The 17,309-nt window shown below is 34.3% G+C and overlaps 1 protein-coding gene across 1 annotated transcript; it reads left to right on the top strand.

Moving 5' to 3' along the window:
* Positions 1-4,998: 4,998 nt before the first annotated feature.
* LOC142640140 (uncharacterized) lies at positions 4,999-10,282 on the top strand. The gene is made up of 5 exons (XM_075814233.1): positions 4,999-7,751; positions 8,215-8,341; positions 8,553-8,654; positions 9,027-9,091; positions 9,932-10,282. Coding segments are annotated over exons 1-5 (3,048 nt in total). The 3' UTR covers positions 9,933-10,282.
* The last annotated feature ends 7,027 nt before the right edge of the window (positions 10,283-17,309 follow it).

The following is a 17,309-nucleotide window of genomic DNA, read 5'->3' as shown; positions in this document are numbered from 1 at the left end:
AAGGAAATGGAAAACGGAGTGAGATTTGATTTGAACAGAGTTTGTGTGTGTGTGTTTCTTTGTTACTGGAAGAGTTGGGCACATAATTTATTTTCATTTTTGTTATAATTTATTTTTGAGGTAATAAAAATTATTTTATAATAGTTAATAATAGTTTTATACTTTTATTAGTAGTATTTGATGGATTGAGAATGTTGATTAAATAATTATTTAATCTAATAAATTAATTATAAATTAATGTTGCAAGTTTATTTTTAAATATGGGTAAATTTGTTTATTTAAATTATTTTTTCTCTTTTCCATCCTAATTTTTAAAACATACAAACAAGAGGAAGAGTTAATTACCTTCTTCCTCCTTACTAATTTTAAAAATATCCAAACAAGGTAAAGGGTAATCATTCCCCTCTACTCTCCTCCTTCTCTAAACTTCCAAACAGGCCATTAGTCTCAGCTAATACACCACTCACACACACTGCAGGAACACTTAAAATAGAATTATTAAGAGAATTCACACACACAACACATACAGTATTTACAAGGCACTAACTCCAACCTTTATTACTCAATATTCAAGTATAAAGGAAGCCTGAAGAATGAAATTCTCTAAGGCAATCTTATACACTCTACTGTTGACAACCCCAACAATCTAGGCTATATGCATAGAAATAATTGTCACGGTAGTTATTGTCAAGTAACTGCCCATTGTCCAGGACTTGCTGTCACATGTGGTTTGACTTAGGGCACCTCCAACTGATGCTGTTTTGGCCTGCTTTCTTTGTTTCCAGTCCCTACATAGCAGGTCTGAACATCCAGCAAGCTAGAAACTGCTTGGTAATTGCTACTGCACATGCCAGCCCATCACTCAGCACATCATGAGGCCTTTGCTTATGATCCAGCAGTCTACATATGATTATCCCATCACGTTTTAGAAGCTTGGTCCTTGTCCAAGCCTTTCTCATCAACATCATAGTCCACAAAGCATGTCCATATGCAGTCCACCAAGTAATTGCTATCAACCCACTTACACAAGTCCATGCATTCTGCCAGCACCAACCAGCCCAATGCTTTGCACAGCTTAATATCATCATAGTAGCCCAACATTGCCTTGCACATAAGCCACCAAGCCCACACACAAAGCAACCATCCGCCAAGCCACCATGCCATGAACTATCACCTAGGGTTAGCACCACTTGCTGCTGCCCTTCATCTCTGAACCATCTCTGCCCACCATGGCTCACCACTGCCATGATCTTGGGATATCATGTGGAGCAAGGTGCCTCCACATGCTACACCTCATCATGCTTATCAATCTGAATCCAGCAGGGAGACCAGGCTTGTCCCCCCTCAAAGAGCAGTTAGGAGCTTCACTAGATAGGCATGAGGAGCCATTGGTGTCTTGAGAAAACATTGAGCCAAGTGACTGGCCTGATGTTGTCCAAGCACTCTAATTCCTCATGCCATCATCAGCAACTTGTAAAGCTCCTAACACACTGCTATCTCCAAGTCTCCTAGTATTACCAATATATCCTAAGTCTCCGAATACTAGGTTGAACCTTAATGACAGTTATTATAGATAAAGTTCTCCGATTGTGCGCTACCATTATATAGTAGTACTTGTTACTATAGATAAGATTCTCCTAGTATTACGAACATATCCTAAGTCTCCAACTATTAGGCTGCACCCCAATGACAGTTACTATGGATAAGATTCTCTGATTATGCGCTACCATTATATGGTAGTACTTGTTACTATAATTACCAAGTATTGTCAACACCTACTCACCATCTTTATGATGGGATTGGTTTTCCTCCAATGTTTTTGTGAAATGGGTGCATCTGGGAACGACATGTGTCTTAAAATAACCACATTTTAGCTTGGTATGCCATTTAGTGTTTTTGGTCAGAAGCCTTTCCCATGCTTAAATGATATGGAAGGGGCTTTGATGTGTTTGGTTAGCGAGGTGAGTTTCATAAATTGATGGCGAGAACTTATAAATTTTATAATGAATTTTTGTTATAAAAAATAGTGGTATGTAATAAAAGTAATAAATAGACAAGAATAACCAATAATATTCTTTGCTTTTCTTTTTATCTTATCTTTTTTAGTAAACATAACAAATAATGTTCAATAATCTATTAAAGGCCTTTATATAAATATCATTGAGATGAGATAGGCACTGCAAAACCCATCTTTGCCTCGGACAATGTTGGAGTGGGTATGCAAAACTATCTCATTCATCCCCCATATGTGGCAAATGTCTTATAACATGCGAGTCTTATAGATACCCCTTGTGGGTATGTCTAGGAATATATTTAGTAGTGTTAAGTTATAACAATCTCGTAGAAATTCATGTTTTGTTTAAGTGCTAAGACAAAACAAGTGCAACATAAGCAAAGTTGATATTTTGGAGGTTCTGGGAGTATTCTAGTCAATTTAGAGGTTTATGGGAGAATTTTGATTGTTTTGGAGGTTTGGGGGTATTTTGGTTATTTTATTGGTGTCGAGGTATTTTGGTCATTTTGAATGTTCTGAAGATATCTTTTTTTAGTCAATTTGGGGTTTTGAGATATTTGGATTGTTTTGGACATTCACATGGAGGTTTGGGGGTATTATGCTATAATTATGTATGTAAAGTTAGGGGTGGCAATTCGTGTTCGCGTGTCGGGTTCGTGTCGTATCAAGTCATGAGTATTCGACTACATAGGTCAACACTAACCCGACCTGTTTATTAAACGGGTCAAGATTTCTCAACCCTAACACGACCCATTTATTAAACGGGTCAATCGTGTCGACCTATTTATCAGATTTTATCAAAATGAAAAATAAAAATTAATGAAAAAACAAACAAATAAATATTTTTAATATAAAATTCAGAACTAACGAATAACTGCATCACAAATAACCATTCAAAATTAAAGCATATCCCAATATCACAAATAATCAATCACAATATGTCAAAGAAAATAAATCACAATAACTAATAAGTTTATATACCTAGAGTTTGAAGGGTATATTGGTAAAATATCATTTAATTAAACGGGTCAGACGGGTTAAACATGTTCTATGTGTTCAACACTAACCCAACCCATTTATTAAACGGGTTAGTCGTGTTAACCCGAATATGACACGAACCCGTTAAACCTCAACCCATAACCTGCTAATTTCATGTCGTGTCGTGTCGGGTTCGCGGGTCATGTCAAATTTTGCCACCCCTATGTAAAGCGTAAACGTAACAATCGGATAATTTGATGGGTTGTTTCTACCTCTCATTATTGAGAAAATTAATTAAACCTAGGAGTGGTGGCAAATGTGACAAAATACTCTTTCATCTCACATGAATTTATAGTGATATTTAATGTAAAAGGAGAGAAAACAATGTCATTGAACTCTAGGAGTACTTAATAATTTTCTCCATTCTACGTCCAAGAACTAGGGGTGTTTGGTAAAGTAAAGAATTATTTCAAATTGGTTTTGAATTAAACTCGGAATATAAATCATATCGATTTTGCATTGGTATTATTTTGTACGCAGTTTATCCAACACCAGTCAGAACGAGTTTGAATTTATATGTTTACTCCTACATTCATGGTTGTTGAGCTTGTTTAAGAATTAAGAAGGAAATAGGTAGGTATTGAGGGACTAAAAGTCAAGTGTGATCAACAAACATTGACCCTTTTTTTTTTTGGCTCAACGTGTGAGACTTTGTTCGTCGTAATAAGGTATTAATATTATAGTGCTCGCATGCCACCAAGCAAAATCACTAACGAGACTTTTAGTTTATTAAAACATAAGAATTCCAACAACATTTTGGATCGGATTAAACTTGGTATGTAAACCAAAAAAGCTACCAAAAAAAGAATAAAAAAGGGTCTAGCTCATGTAGTTCCTAGAATTAAAACTTAACAAAGTCCTAGTTTGCGTTGGGGCCAAAATGGGCAATTAGCCATAGATGCTAAAGAATATAGTTAGTAGGTATCGGTTAGAAAGTATATATAATAGTAACATCTCGATTTTTAGAGAGTCGATTTTCGGGTATAAATCGAGTTTTTAATGCTCGATTTTTATGGTCTGATTCTGTCCAATGTGGCATTTTTTCCACGTGGCGACTACTTGGAAATCGAGTATTAGAGACTCGATTTACAAGCTAAAAAACTTTTCCTCTACCTCCATCCCTTCCCAGAGCAAAACCAACCACAAAAAAAAAAAAAAAACCCACCTGGGTCGCGACCTGTCAGCGAGACCCAGGTCGCGCTGCACCCAGGGCGGGCGCGCGACCTGGGTCGCGCTGCCAGGTTGCGACCCTGCCTGGGCGCGCGACCTGGGTCGCGCTTCACCCAGGCAGCGCGCCCAGGTCGCGCGACCAGGCAGGGTCGCGACCTGGCAGCGCGACCCAGGTCGTGCGCCCTGGGTGCAGCGCGACCAGGTCGCGCGGCCCAGGTGGGCTTTTTTTTTTTTTTTTTTGGCGGTGGGTTTTGCTCTGGGATTGATGGACTTAGAGAAAATTTTTTTTGGCTTCTCTAAGACTCGATTTTCAAGTAGACTCGATTTATAGCCCCAAAATCGACTCTCTAAGACTCGAGATGCTAGTAAAAAATATAGTTTGTAAACCTTAACTACTAACTATATTCTTCAGCATTTATGGCTAATTGCCCATTTTGGCCTTGCGTTGTCAGCCAAAGCTGCTTTCATAGGATTATCAGTAACTATGTCGAATCTAAGAATTAGTCTTTTCTTTTCCTTGCTCTGAAGAATAGGTCAATTAAATCATCCACTTTTACAGGGACATATTAGAAGAGAGACCGTACAACTATTTTCATCGACATCCTAGAGTTCCCACAAGCCGCGTCATTGAAAAATTCTACCAAGCTCTGTTGATTGACCATTAAGATTTTTGTTCCAACAGGAGAATTTGTTTCTCCAATTTTTTTTTTTTTTTTTTTTTTTTCATTCAACAAAATTGTAGAGTGAAACATTCTCTCTATTTTTTTTGGGGTGAAATGGATGAGTTTTTTGGTGGGATGGATGGTAGGTTTAGAGTCTCTGTAACAGACTCGACAATGATGTGCATTGTGCACCAAGCAATGGACAAAGCACATGAGAAAGTAAAATCCAAAGAAGGTGTTGTGGAGCGCTTGAATGAGATATCGAAATTCTACGAGTTGGCGGTAATGCAGTTAGAAGGATGTCTGAAGTTTGTACAAGATGAGACAGAGAACTGCGTACTTGACAGCGATCAGGAGGAGGTGCTGGCGGACTTAACAGAAATTAGAGACCGCCTTAAAGGACGTCTTAAGGAGTCGGAGCTAGCTATTTCAGAAAAGGACAGAGAGTTAACAGAGAGAATGGAAAATGAATTGAAGCTTAATCAAGCATTGGAACTAAAAGAAAGAGAATTGGATTCGTTGCGGGCTAAACTTGAGCTTGAAAGAACAAAGAGTGAAGGGATTGAGGAGTTTGTTCTTGGGGATGAAGATAGAGATGGTGAATTTTGTGAACTGAAGCATTCAGTGGATCAACAGGTACGGAATATCAAACAAAAACTTGGGCCTGATTACAAATTAATAGGCGAAGAAAGAAATAGAGGCATTGACAACAAAAAGATTGAACAAATGGGCTTAGACATAGATGTGTTGAAGGAAACTTTAGACCTTGCTTTTGCAAAGATGCAAAGTGCTATTTTTTTGTCACGGATGGGGCCAATAGAGCAGCAATGGAGGTGGTCTATAGAGAAAGATACAATTTATGTGTTGATTAAAGGGTTAATGAGGAATTTCCAAGAGAGTTTTGAAGCAAAAGTGAAGAAGCAAGTTCTTATTGGCTTGAATGAGCATTGGTCTGATTTGATGAATGAAGTTGCAAGCTTGCGTTGTGAACTCGAGCCACTTTGTAGTCAAAATGAGATGCAGGGGAGTAGTGTTAAGGCACATAATGCTTCAACCGCTCCATCACTTGCAGGAGGCAATACAATTTCTAATGTAGAAGGAGAAAAGTCTTCACCTGAAAATGATTGCAATAAAGTACGAAAATCCTCCTTGAAAGTTGAAGAGGCAGATCATAAGGAAAAGCTTACTGAGAAGGAACAAGAAGTGGCTGAAAGTCACCATGTGGCTAAGATGATAAAAAATCATGAGTCTTTTATTCAGAAAAAAAGTGAAGAGCTGAATTGGCTTAAGAGAGAAATTCTTCGAGAAAAAGAGTTTTCATTCAGGAGAGAAAAGGACACTCAAAGCCTGAAAAGACGAATCCGAGAAGTTGTTGTGAGATTGGACAATTTAATGGATTGGAACACTAAGCTGGGAAAAACTTTAGGCTACCATGAAGCTGCACATGGGGATGAGAATTTTCTTGAGAAGAGGGAATTACAATTTCGAGAGAACACTGATAATTTGGCAGATGTCTGGGAGAAGATTGATAAAGTTACAGTTTCTTATGTATTACGGGAAGAGCAACGAAATGAGATATGGAGGCTAAGACAAGACAAAGAAGATGCAGATTTGCAAACCATGATAATGGAGGAGATCCATATTACCCTTCTCAAAGGTTTGATGAAAGAAGTTAACATTGAATCATACTACTATGATTTAGAGAACTTGATACGTGAGGACATATATAAAGACGTGTTCAGGGAAATGGTGAGGCAGTGGAACGAGAACTTTGAAAGTGACAGAATTGATGCCCATATCAGAAAAGAGATATTTTTCATTGTCTTTAGCGAGGCATTGAAGAATTATGGCTCAAATCATGACTTCACATTATTTGAGTTTCAAGATATCGGGGCTGTTAGTAATTTGGTAGAAGACTCAACATCTACTAACAAGTTATTTAGTGTAGAGGGCGCTGTAGAGGAGGATTTACAGGCAGCCTTGTTCAGGGAAATTTTTAAAGAACAAAGAAAATGCGCAGAAGGTTATATCACTGAAAGCTTCAATAAAGAGATATATAGGGTAGTCTTTGGTGAAACCATCAAAAGTATTGGTAGCGCTGCCAGTACCAGTGAGTTTTTCCTAAGTGCAGAAAGTCTTGTAAAGGAGGATGTCTGTATGCTTTTATTTAGGGAGATGGTGAAGGAATTGAAGATGGGCATAGATGCATATAATATGGAGAGTCTAATATGGGAAGACATATTTAAGTTTGTCACTGTAGAGGCAGTGAAAGATGCCTTTGTCTTACATAGAGAAGATGAGTCCGGAATTCAAGAAAATCTTAATGGAGACATGCCCTCTCCTAATGAGATATATAATGATCTACAGGCTACTGGAGAGGGGAATTTAATTCAACAACTAGATTCTCTGTCACAATCTTTTCAGTTGGGGGAAAATCTGATGCTAAGTGCAAGTTCTGAATTAAAGGAATACACTACACAGCTTGACCTTTTGGGCTTGAAAAGTGAAGAGATAGATGGGCATCAGATATTTGAAGAGTTTCCAATTGATGAGGAACACACTTTCAGTTCAGTAAGCGGTAAGCTAGAGAAGGCCTTGCAACAATTGGTCTCGAGTAAGACACTATTAGGTGAATTGGGATCTTGTTTAGGCGTTGGCATTGGTGATTTAGAAAAGGGTCATGATCAGATGACTCCTAGAGTTGGTGTTCAACATGTTGGACAGCCCTCCTTTCACTCTTTAAAAGATAATGAAGAGGAGCAGTTAGATACACCAGTTTCTATCTTATCACCTCTCCTGGGATTTATGCAAGCGCTAGTGGATTTTGAGCACATGGCACACAAAAATTTAAGGATGAACATTCTGAGGTACTTCACTTATTCATGAACTTATATCATTGTAAACCATCATCTCTTGCTTATACTTCATTTGAAATTCTCTGAAACATTGATAGTGGCCTTTTGGTGTTGAGAATTATATGAATTGTTTCTGACTGCAACTTGGAAATCATAGTAGTTTTTAAAATTGCTTTCTAGTTTGTACTTTCTGGCGTAAGTTTAGCATATGAAAGTCATGAGATTAGAAATTTAAACAGATTACTTCCTTCTCCTATATCACTAATCACAGTAAAACATATATGTCTTTTTTTTTTTTTATTTTAGGTTTCCTGTTTTCTGTTTTCCTACTAGCTTGAGGAGAATAAAACTTCTTAGCACATAACTATGACATGCATTTAATCGTTTTTATTGTATGCAATCACATTATATTGTCTTTCAAAATCAGTCGTACTTTTTTTTTGACTAATTAGGCTGCTGTAATACTTATTTATAGGTTGGAAGAAGTGAAGTACAATTTAGATCCGCTTATTGGGCTAGTGGCCTCTTTGAGAAATACGGAATTGCTTTACCGGAAGGCCTTTGTTAGGAAATGCCAGAATCTGCAGAAGGCTGAACTTGAGGTTCTGAAATACAATCATGTTCCTCACATTATTTGTTCATCCTTAACATGTTGGTAGAAACAATCATGCTGAGTCGGCCAGTTTGTCTTCTATTTTAATGAGGCTTCAACATGTAAAGTTGATTTTCTATATAGATGTCCTGAAGATCTTCCTTGAATCTGTTGTCATGCACGTTTGCCTAAAAATCTTACTTCTTTGTTTTGGGGTATAGGTAGATTTGCTAGGTGATCAAGTGGATGTCCTTCTAGGCCTACTTGAGAAGATATATACAACACTGCAGCACTATTCACCAGCTTTGCAGCAGTACTTTGAGGTAACATTCTTATTAGGTCTTATTTCACCGTATAGTAATGTTTTTTCTTTCAATGGAACAATATTTTTCATTCCAAAAAAAAGATAATGTCACATTATTTGCATATATTTCATTTAATCATCTTTGTGCTTATTGTCACTCTCTAGCTATCTGCCACCCCCCTCCCCCCCTAATAATTTTATTTTATTTTTTTATAATTAATTTGATAATTGGGGGATGGGGTGATTTGAACTCTAGACCTCTCTATTGGAAATATCAAGAGTACTAGTTGAGTTACAAGGCTCTTGATATCTAACTTTTGTTTTTATGAGGTAATCATTGGGTGCATAATGGTTCTAATTTTTTTTATTGGTAATTGTTCTCTTCCCGCAGGTCTTTGACATTTTGAATTTGATTAAGAAGGAACTAACTGGAAGAGCTGTTCATATATCCAATTAGTAAGATTAGAATTGTCCATCTCTACTCTCTAAAACAATTCCATGATACTTGCCATCATATATATAGAAGGGGAAAATTTTATGGATTAAACATAAAAAAAGGTAGCTATATTGTTTATATCAAATTGTTCCTTTGCACAACAGAACATGTCTGCAAATACATAGCAAAACGATACCAATGATGTGCATCTATACAAATCATCCATAATATAACAATCCAATAATATCATGTGAAAGGTTGATAGGATCAATTCTAACAAAAGAATATAAAATTGAATCATGTGACGTTTACTTATTGTATTATTTCATTGATGGCTTGGTATAATTGTTACAAAAGGTATTTTTTGTGCACATTATATATCATGAATCACATCAGTCTTTCCAAAAAAAAGGGGTAAAGCTAATTATCAATCACTTTTCTCATATCCCAGAAGTCAAAAAGAATAACAAGGAGACATCAATTTTTTTCACAGCTAGAAAAAAGGGTTGGCCAGTTAAATTCACACAGGCCTGCAAGCCTTTTCTGTTTGGAAGTCCTGAAACTGAGTGTATGATAATGATATGATAAGCTAGCTGGCAAACCATGCAGAGTCTTCCATTTCATATTTAACCGGCGTAATACACTTTATATCCTCCAAGAATAACCCAAGAGAGAAAATCCAAGGACCTTTATATCTGTCACTCTATTAGGACGTTTATACTCATAGGTACCTACTTGTTTAATCAGTTTTCCCGAAACACACACACACACATATATATATATACATAGCTATATGTATACTCTCCAAATTAAACTCATTATCATATGTACATTTATTTTTTTTTTTACTGTCATGGCAGGACTGTGCAAACTGTGTTTCATTTCTATTCTTCTATTGCTTCTCTTCCCTGACTTCAACACTTGTTCATCACCACCCTCTTCATCGCCTGTACATGCTCCAGTGCCAAATCCAACACCCTCTTCACCTCCAACAGTTGTTCCGCCTCAGTCTCCTCCTCCTCCTCGTCCTCCTCCTTCGCCTACAACACGAGGCTCTTCTTCTTGTAGAGGACTGAATGGTGGACAGAAGGCAGGAATAGCGATTGGAGTGATGTCTGCAGCAGGAGCTTTGTTTTTGGGAGGGCTTGTGTACAAGAAACGGCGTTCTAATATAAGAAGAGCCAAGTTTGGAGTTGCAGCCAGGAGTCCGGTTCTTTGAGGTTGCAGGGGATTCTTATAATTTCTTTTGTTTTCACTTTTCACTTTCTTCGGTTGTTTAAACCTTTAAAGTAATTACTGTTACAATAATGATTGAATTTATTGTTGAGTTAAACGATTAAATCATTTGAGCTTAAATGGTTTAAACTTTTGGATGAAATGCTAATAGATGACCGTATCAAAGTAAATTTAGAGCGCATTTGGATAGGCTGTTGCGAAAACGTGAGTTGTGTTTTAAAATGGTGTTTCAAGAAAAGCAGCTGCCCAGGTTTTGGGCATTTAAAAAAATGCAACTTCTTAAAAAATTGCTAGCCAAACACATGTTTTTTCACATTTTGGTCTTAAAACATGTGTTTGCCCAACTCAAATGCCCAACCAAGTGGGATTTTAATCAACACTTCTTAATAATTTAAGTTTTTGGTACAAGATCTAATTTATTAGATTTTTTTTTATAATTTGTTTGGATTCTAATACCAGTTTGTTGGCTTTTGATGCCAATGAGTGAGATGTAGTTTCAGCCTAAAATGAGATATACATTAGAATCAAACTTGGGTTTTTGGTTGATCAAAAACCTAATACAAATACAATAGGGCAGGACCCCATCTGTCTTCTTTCTCTATCCAGACATTTTCCTCTCCATACTTCTTTATTTTTTTTGTATGATGTTATGTTCTAGTTTTGATCTGCAACAATGATCTGTCACCATTAACATCAAGTTTATTGTATACTAATCACAACTTACCTTAGCAATTATGAAATATGTTGTGAATTTGTTGTGTCATTTGACTGATTGTTTGCTCTGCACATGGTACAATTGGCAATACACGCATGTGTGTGTTTGGCAGTAGCTTATTTAGCTTTTTGCTAAAAATATGTTAAAGTATATTTGTACTTTAAAAAAGTGGAATAAAAAGGGGAAAAAAAAGTGAGGTTCCAAAAAATTGTACATAAAAGCTAAAGTCAAATTGACATCGATCTTGTTGGATTGCTGAAATAATTTTACTTGAGTTTGATAGACCAGTTATCATCGATTAAGGCATTTAATGAGGAATTGGTAATGCCTCATCCAAAACAACATAAGCCAAGATAAAATATTGCGAATTTACTCGAACGTAGATTGAGAGCAACTACATTAGCTATAAACTAGCGTATAACCCTTGCATATGTACGGTACATATACAAACAATCACAATTATATATATATATATATATATATATATATATATATATATATATATATTTATTTATATATATATTTATATGCGTTCAAATTATAGCTAGTGTAAAAATCATACAATTTTTGAGTCATAGATGAGTTTTACTCTCTCATTCCCTCTCTTTTATTTTTTATTCTAGTTTTTATACACACACACACCCGCGTGAGTTTACTCTTTTTTTATTTGTTTATTGGGGTTTTTATGGTTTAATTAATTAGACTCTTCATCTTTTGCACAACATTAACTCACCTAGAACAAAAAAATAAAAATGCTTAAATAAGACACATGACACAAAATTAGACGACAATTAGAATCCAATTTAGAATCTAATTAGACTTTTTCTTAGTTTTGTCTTTTAATATTTACTAGTATGTAACCCATGTTTACACATATGAATATTGAATTGTAGTGATGCTATTCATACTAGCTTGTGCTATTAAACATGTAGGACATAGTTTGACAAGTACATTTGGAGGTACTAAAATAGTTTTTTCTTGCAATTTTCATGATATTGGTTACGCCAATTTTCTCATTGCATTGCTATTACGTATATAATTTTGAAAAATTGGATCTAAATATACAATATCAATTCACAATTATTGTCTGTGAAATTCTATTAAATACAACACAAAATAAAATAATAAATTGGTCAAACAATATCTCTTAAATTGAATGGGGATAGGTGTATGAGATTGTTTAGCTTAATTACAGTTTGTTACGTTCAATATCTTTGCATACAAATATCTAAATAGAAACTGTACAAAAAATATGTTCATTAGTTCAGAGAAAAAATAATAACAAAAATCTAAACAATTTAATTTGTGTGGAAAGCTAACAAAAGTAAAATCTAATTTTGATTCTAATTGAATTTTCTCTAAACTATGGTTATATAACCTAGTTAGTAATGGACCATACGTGGTCATGGTATATTACATAAATGACTTATAAATTTGAATTGTTTTTAGTTATATGATTATGTTTTTTATTGTTTATTTATATTGGACTCCTCATTTTTTACATTAAATTAACCCATTTGATACAAAAATTAAAAAAAAAACTTAGATTAGACGGGCCAAGTGACACAAGATTAAACTCTAGCGAAAATCCAATTTTTACATTGAATTAACTCACTTGGTACAAAAATTTAAAACTTAGATTAGATGGAACACGTAGCGCAAAATTAGATGGAACACTTGAATTCCAATTGGATTTTCTCTCAGTTTTACCTATTAATATATATACACACACACACACACACACACACTAGTATGTAACCCGTGCTTACACATGAGAATGATGAATTGTAGTGGTGCTATTGATGTTAACTTAAGTTATTAAACATATAGGACATAGTTTGACCATGACATTTGGATGTACTAAAATAGTTTTTCCTTACAATTTTCATGATATTGGTTATACCAAGTTTCTCATTACATTGTTACTACGTATATTATTTTGAAAATCACTGTTGGATACTACATATACAATATCAATTTAAAATGATTGTCTATGAAATTCTACTAAATACAATACAAAATAAAATAATAAATTGGTCAAATAGTATCTCCTAAATTGAATGGGGTGGGTGCATATGATCGTTTAGCCCAATTACAATTTGTTATGTTCAATATCTTCGCATACAGAAGATCTTAATAGAAATTGTATAAAAAATATGCTCATTATTTCAAAGAAAAAATAACAGCAAAAATCTAGACAATTTAATTTTTATGGAAATCTAATAAAAACAAAATCCAATTTTGCTTTTAATTGAATTTTCTCTAAACTTTGGTTTATATATATACATATAACTTAATTAGTAATGAACCGTACATAGTCATGGACCTCATGGTATATTACTTAAATGACTTATAAATTTGAATTGTTTTTAGTTATATGATTAGGTTTTTTATGGTTTATTTATATTGAACTTCTCATTTTCTACACTAAATTAACTCATTTGGCACAATTTTTTTTTTTTTAAAAAAAGTCAGATTGGATAGGACACATGGCATAAAATTTAACTTTAATTGAAATCCAATTTTTGCACTGAATTAATCCACTTGACACAAAAATTTAAAATTTAGATTAAATAGGACACGTGACACAAAATTAGACTCTAATAGAATTCTAATTTGAAAGAATTCTAATTAGATTTTCTCTCAACTTTTCCTATTAATATCTATGTTTTGTTACTATCATGGCAAGAATGTGTAAACTATGTTTCATTTCTATTCTTCTACTGCTTCTCTTTCATGACTTCAAAACTTGTTTTGCTTCTCTTTCATGACTTCAAAACTTGTTTAGGAGATGCACCGCTTGTATTACCACCCTCTTTGCAGCCTACAAAACCCCCAATATCAACTCCAACACCCTCTTCACTATCTATACTACCACCTGCACCAACTCTAACACCCTTTTTACTGCCTATACTACCCCCAACACCAACTCCAACACCCTATTTACTGCCCATAATTGTTTCGCCTATAGATACTAAGGTGCTGTTTGGATTTTGCAAAACTCAGTTAACAAAATTGAGTTTTGTTAACTCATAACCCAAAAATCGTGGGCCCCACATGTATAATGTTTGTTTGGCTGATTTTCATGGGTGATAACTCAGTTAACAAAACTGAGTTTTTTGGATTTTGAGTTAACAAATTCGGAAACTCCCGTGAGTTGTTTTCAAGTGATGAGTTATGTTAACTCAGTGGCATTGGCGTAATTTTGGACAAGAGTTGGGTCCCACAACAGTGTGTAGTTTACATCATCGCAGACCACTTACATCACTGCACAGCACCTGAAGCTCCCAATGGCACTTTTGTATTACTTTCCCAACTACCTAGCTTCACTCCTTCCATCTCACTCTCCCTTTTCCTTCTCCCAAACCCATAGCACACCAATTACTGAAGCAAAGCTCTCCGCCGAGCTTCACTTTTTTTTTTTTTTTTCTTCTTTTTCTTTCTTTCTTTCTTCACTTCTCACAATCTTTTCTCTAACACACTAACACACAAACACAAACCCCCAAACATGTTCATCCACACAAATCCACCAAATAGAAACAAACAAAACCCACTAAAATGTGAAGTTCAAGATCAACTCAAAATTTAACATCAAAATCCATAATCAATATAAAAACATGATTTTTACTGGGTTTAGGGATACAGATTTGAAAAAAAAAAAAAAAAAAAAAACCCACAAACCAAAAGAAGAAGAAGAAGAAGCCGTAGAAGAAGAACCCAAAAACCCACAGATCTCGTCTTTTCCTCACCGTGCCGGCGGCTTCGAGCTCACCATTAGAGCAAACAGAGACCAAGCTGTAGAAAAAGAAGCCGTAGAAGATGAAGATAAAGACGAAGTAGCAGCTGAGCTAGACGATGATGATTGTGTCGACAGCTTCATTGGGTTTGTTGAGGGTTCTAGGAGAATAGGTGGGCTGAAGGGGGAAAATAAAGTGAAATGCTCCGTTCTAATATGTAACGCGGGTAGGCTAACCGTGGCCTGACATTGTGCTCAGGCATTGGTCCCACAAAAATGTAGAAAAATTGAGTGATGAGAAGTTGAGTGAAGTGTGCCAAACGGGTGGGGTTGGAAAATTGGGGTATTTTAAGTGGTGAGTGATAAATGATGAGTGACGAGTGACGAAAATTGAGTGAGGAAAAAAAAAATCCAAATAGGGCCTAATGTTCCAAAACCTCTTACAACACAAGGCTCTCCTTCCTTCTAGTTCTGGAGAATTGAATGGTGGATAGAAGGCAAGAATAGGAATAGCGATTGGAGTGATATTTGTGGCAAAGGCTTTGTTAATTTGTTAGTGTCATGGTAAGGCTGCGTAGTCTGTGCCGCAGTAGTGCATAAATTTCTATTCTATTACTGCTTCTCTTCCTCGACTTCAACACTTCATTTAGAGCCTTCCACAGGTGGCTCAGCTCTGACTATATATATATAATTGATTATTTAGTTAGAAGAATAGTAAATATATGATAGAATAAAAAGTATGCTCTTTATTTGATGAGTAAACCTTAGGTCCAATACATTAGATTTTCTAATTGAATTCAAATATTTGATCATTTTTAATTAATTATTCTTGAAAAGGTTACTATTCTTATCTTATTAGTCAATGCAACCAAATGTTTGATTTCAATTGGAGAACCTAACATAACTAAGTTTTACCCTTATTTTATTTGTAAATTATGGAAAAACCAATTAAAATATTTAGCCTTTTCAATTTTAAAAAGAAAAAATTCAAATAATTTAGACAGCAAAACTAGGTTTTACAATAGAGAAGTGCTGCTACGTCCATAACATTTTTACAACAAATCATAGGTAGTAAGTTGTTATTGATTTTAATTTTTTTGAAAAGTTATTGGTTTTATAAATCCATAATTTAAATTACTTTTTTGTTCACTCATAACAACTAATAATAACCTATCACTTAAAATTTGTTGTGACAATATTGTGGACATAGCATTTCTCTTTACAATAATATGAAAGATGATTTTCTAAGGAATTCTTTAATGTTATATATTAAAAGAAAAATTATTGCAATATTTAATACATAAACAATCATAGATAATTTCAAGATTTAAAAAAATGATACATGCACAAACTATTTTACAACATTTTGTACCTCTTATTAGTTTTCATCTAGGTCGACCATTAATATTACTTTTTCATTTACCAATAATCACTCACCACATCAGCAGTTTGTAAATTTTTTTGTAAAAGAATTTGCATTTCTAGCATTTAGGGGCGGAACTACCCTTGGACCGGGGGGCAATGCCCCCCCCCCCTTAATTTTTGTAAAAAAATAATATTATATATATATATGTATTAATTTTAGTAATTTTTTTCTATAAAATTACATTTTATTTCCCTTTAAAAATATCATTGATTCTTTTAAAAGTAATGCTATACTCACAAACCTTTTTATAATATTTTTACAAACCTTTTTGGTAGCAAATTCTTATTGGTTCACATATGGACACACCATTTACATCATCTTTCTACTTACCAGTAACCATTTATTACATAAGTAATTTATAAAAAAAAAATTCTCATTTATTGCAGTTCTAGTATTTTTCTCATTTTAGTGACCATAAAAAATTTATAGATCTAAAATTTAAAACAAAATATACAAGCAAAAAAAAAACAGCTCAACAACAAAAATTACCAGTAAGACTAAAAACAAAATTAAATTCAATTAACTAATTTTATCCAAAATAAATAACCCTACCTTTTAAAAAAAATTCTAAATCACTGCACACAACTAACAGTAAAACCGCCCCTTAACTCAAAGTTCTAGCTCCGTCCTTACCAGCATTATTTTGAAAAAAAAAAATGTTTAAGTTAAAATGTAGTAATTAACAAACAATAATTTTGTATATTTTCTTTTGTTTATTTTTTTTACTAATATTGAATAGATATTCATTTTAATTTTCATGTATTAATTTAGCTTTTGAATGCTACTATATTTCTTATTCTTGAATGATGAATTTTTTTCTCCAGATAAAATCGTGGTTCTATGATCTATCCATGCAGCTGGGAGAGCGATTCTTTGAGGTTGCAAGGAATTCTTATTTGTTTTCAATTTTTGGAGCTGTTTGAAGCAATGTTTGGCATTTTTAATTTGTTTGCCAAGCAGTGCGCATAGGTTTCAACCTAAAATGGGATTAAACATAAGAACCAAAACTCGGCTTTTGATTGATCTCAAAACTTGGTTTTTGATTAATCACAAAACTTATATTTCCTGATCTAATTCAAGGCATACAAATTACAATAGGTGTCTTCTGACTCAAAACCGGGGTAA

The sequence above is a fragment of the Castanea sativa genome, chromosome 6, assembly GCF_040712315.1.
Source record: "Castanea sativa cultivar Marrone di Chiusa Pesio chromosome 6, ASM4071231v1".
Classification (NCBI taxonomy): domain Eukaryota; kingdom Viridiplantae; phylum Streptophyta; class Magnoliopsida; order Fagales; family Fagaceae; genus Castanea; species Castanea sativa.
This window is presented reverse-complemented; position numbering and strand designations above follow the sequence as displayed.

Excerpts from the sequence above, each read along its gene's own strand:
- LOC142640140 (XM_075814233.1), top strand. The coding sequence starts at position 4,999 with ATGGATGAGTTTTTTGGTGGGATGGATGGTAGGTTTAGAGTCTCTGTA. Across the intron at positions 7,752-8,214 it reads TTAAGGATGAACATTCTGAG|GTTGGAAGAAGTGAAGTACA; the intron begins GTACTTCACTTA and ends ACTTATTTATAG. Across the intron at positions 8,342-8,552 it reads TGCAGAAGGCTGAACTTGAG|GTAGATTTGCTAGGTGATCA; the intron begins GTTCTGAAATAC and ends TTTGGGGTATAG.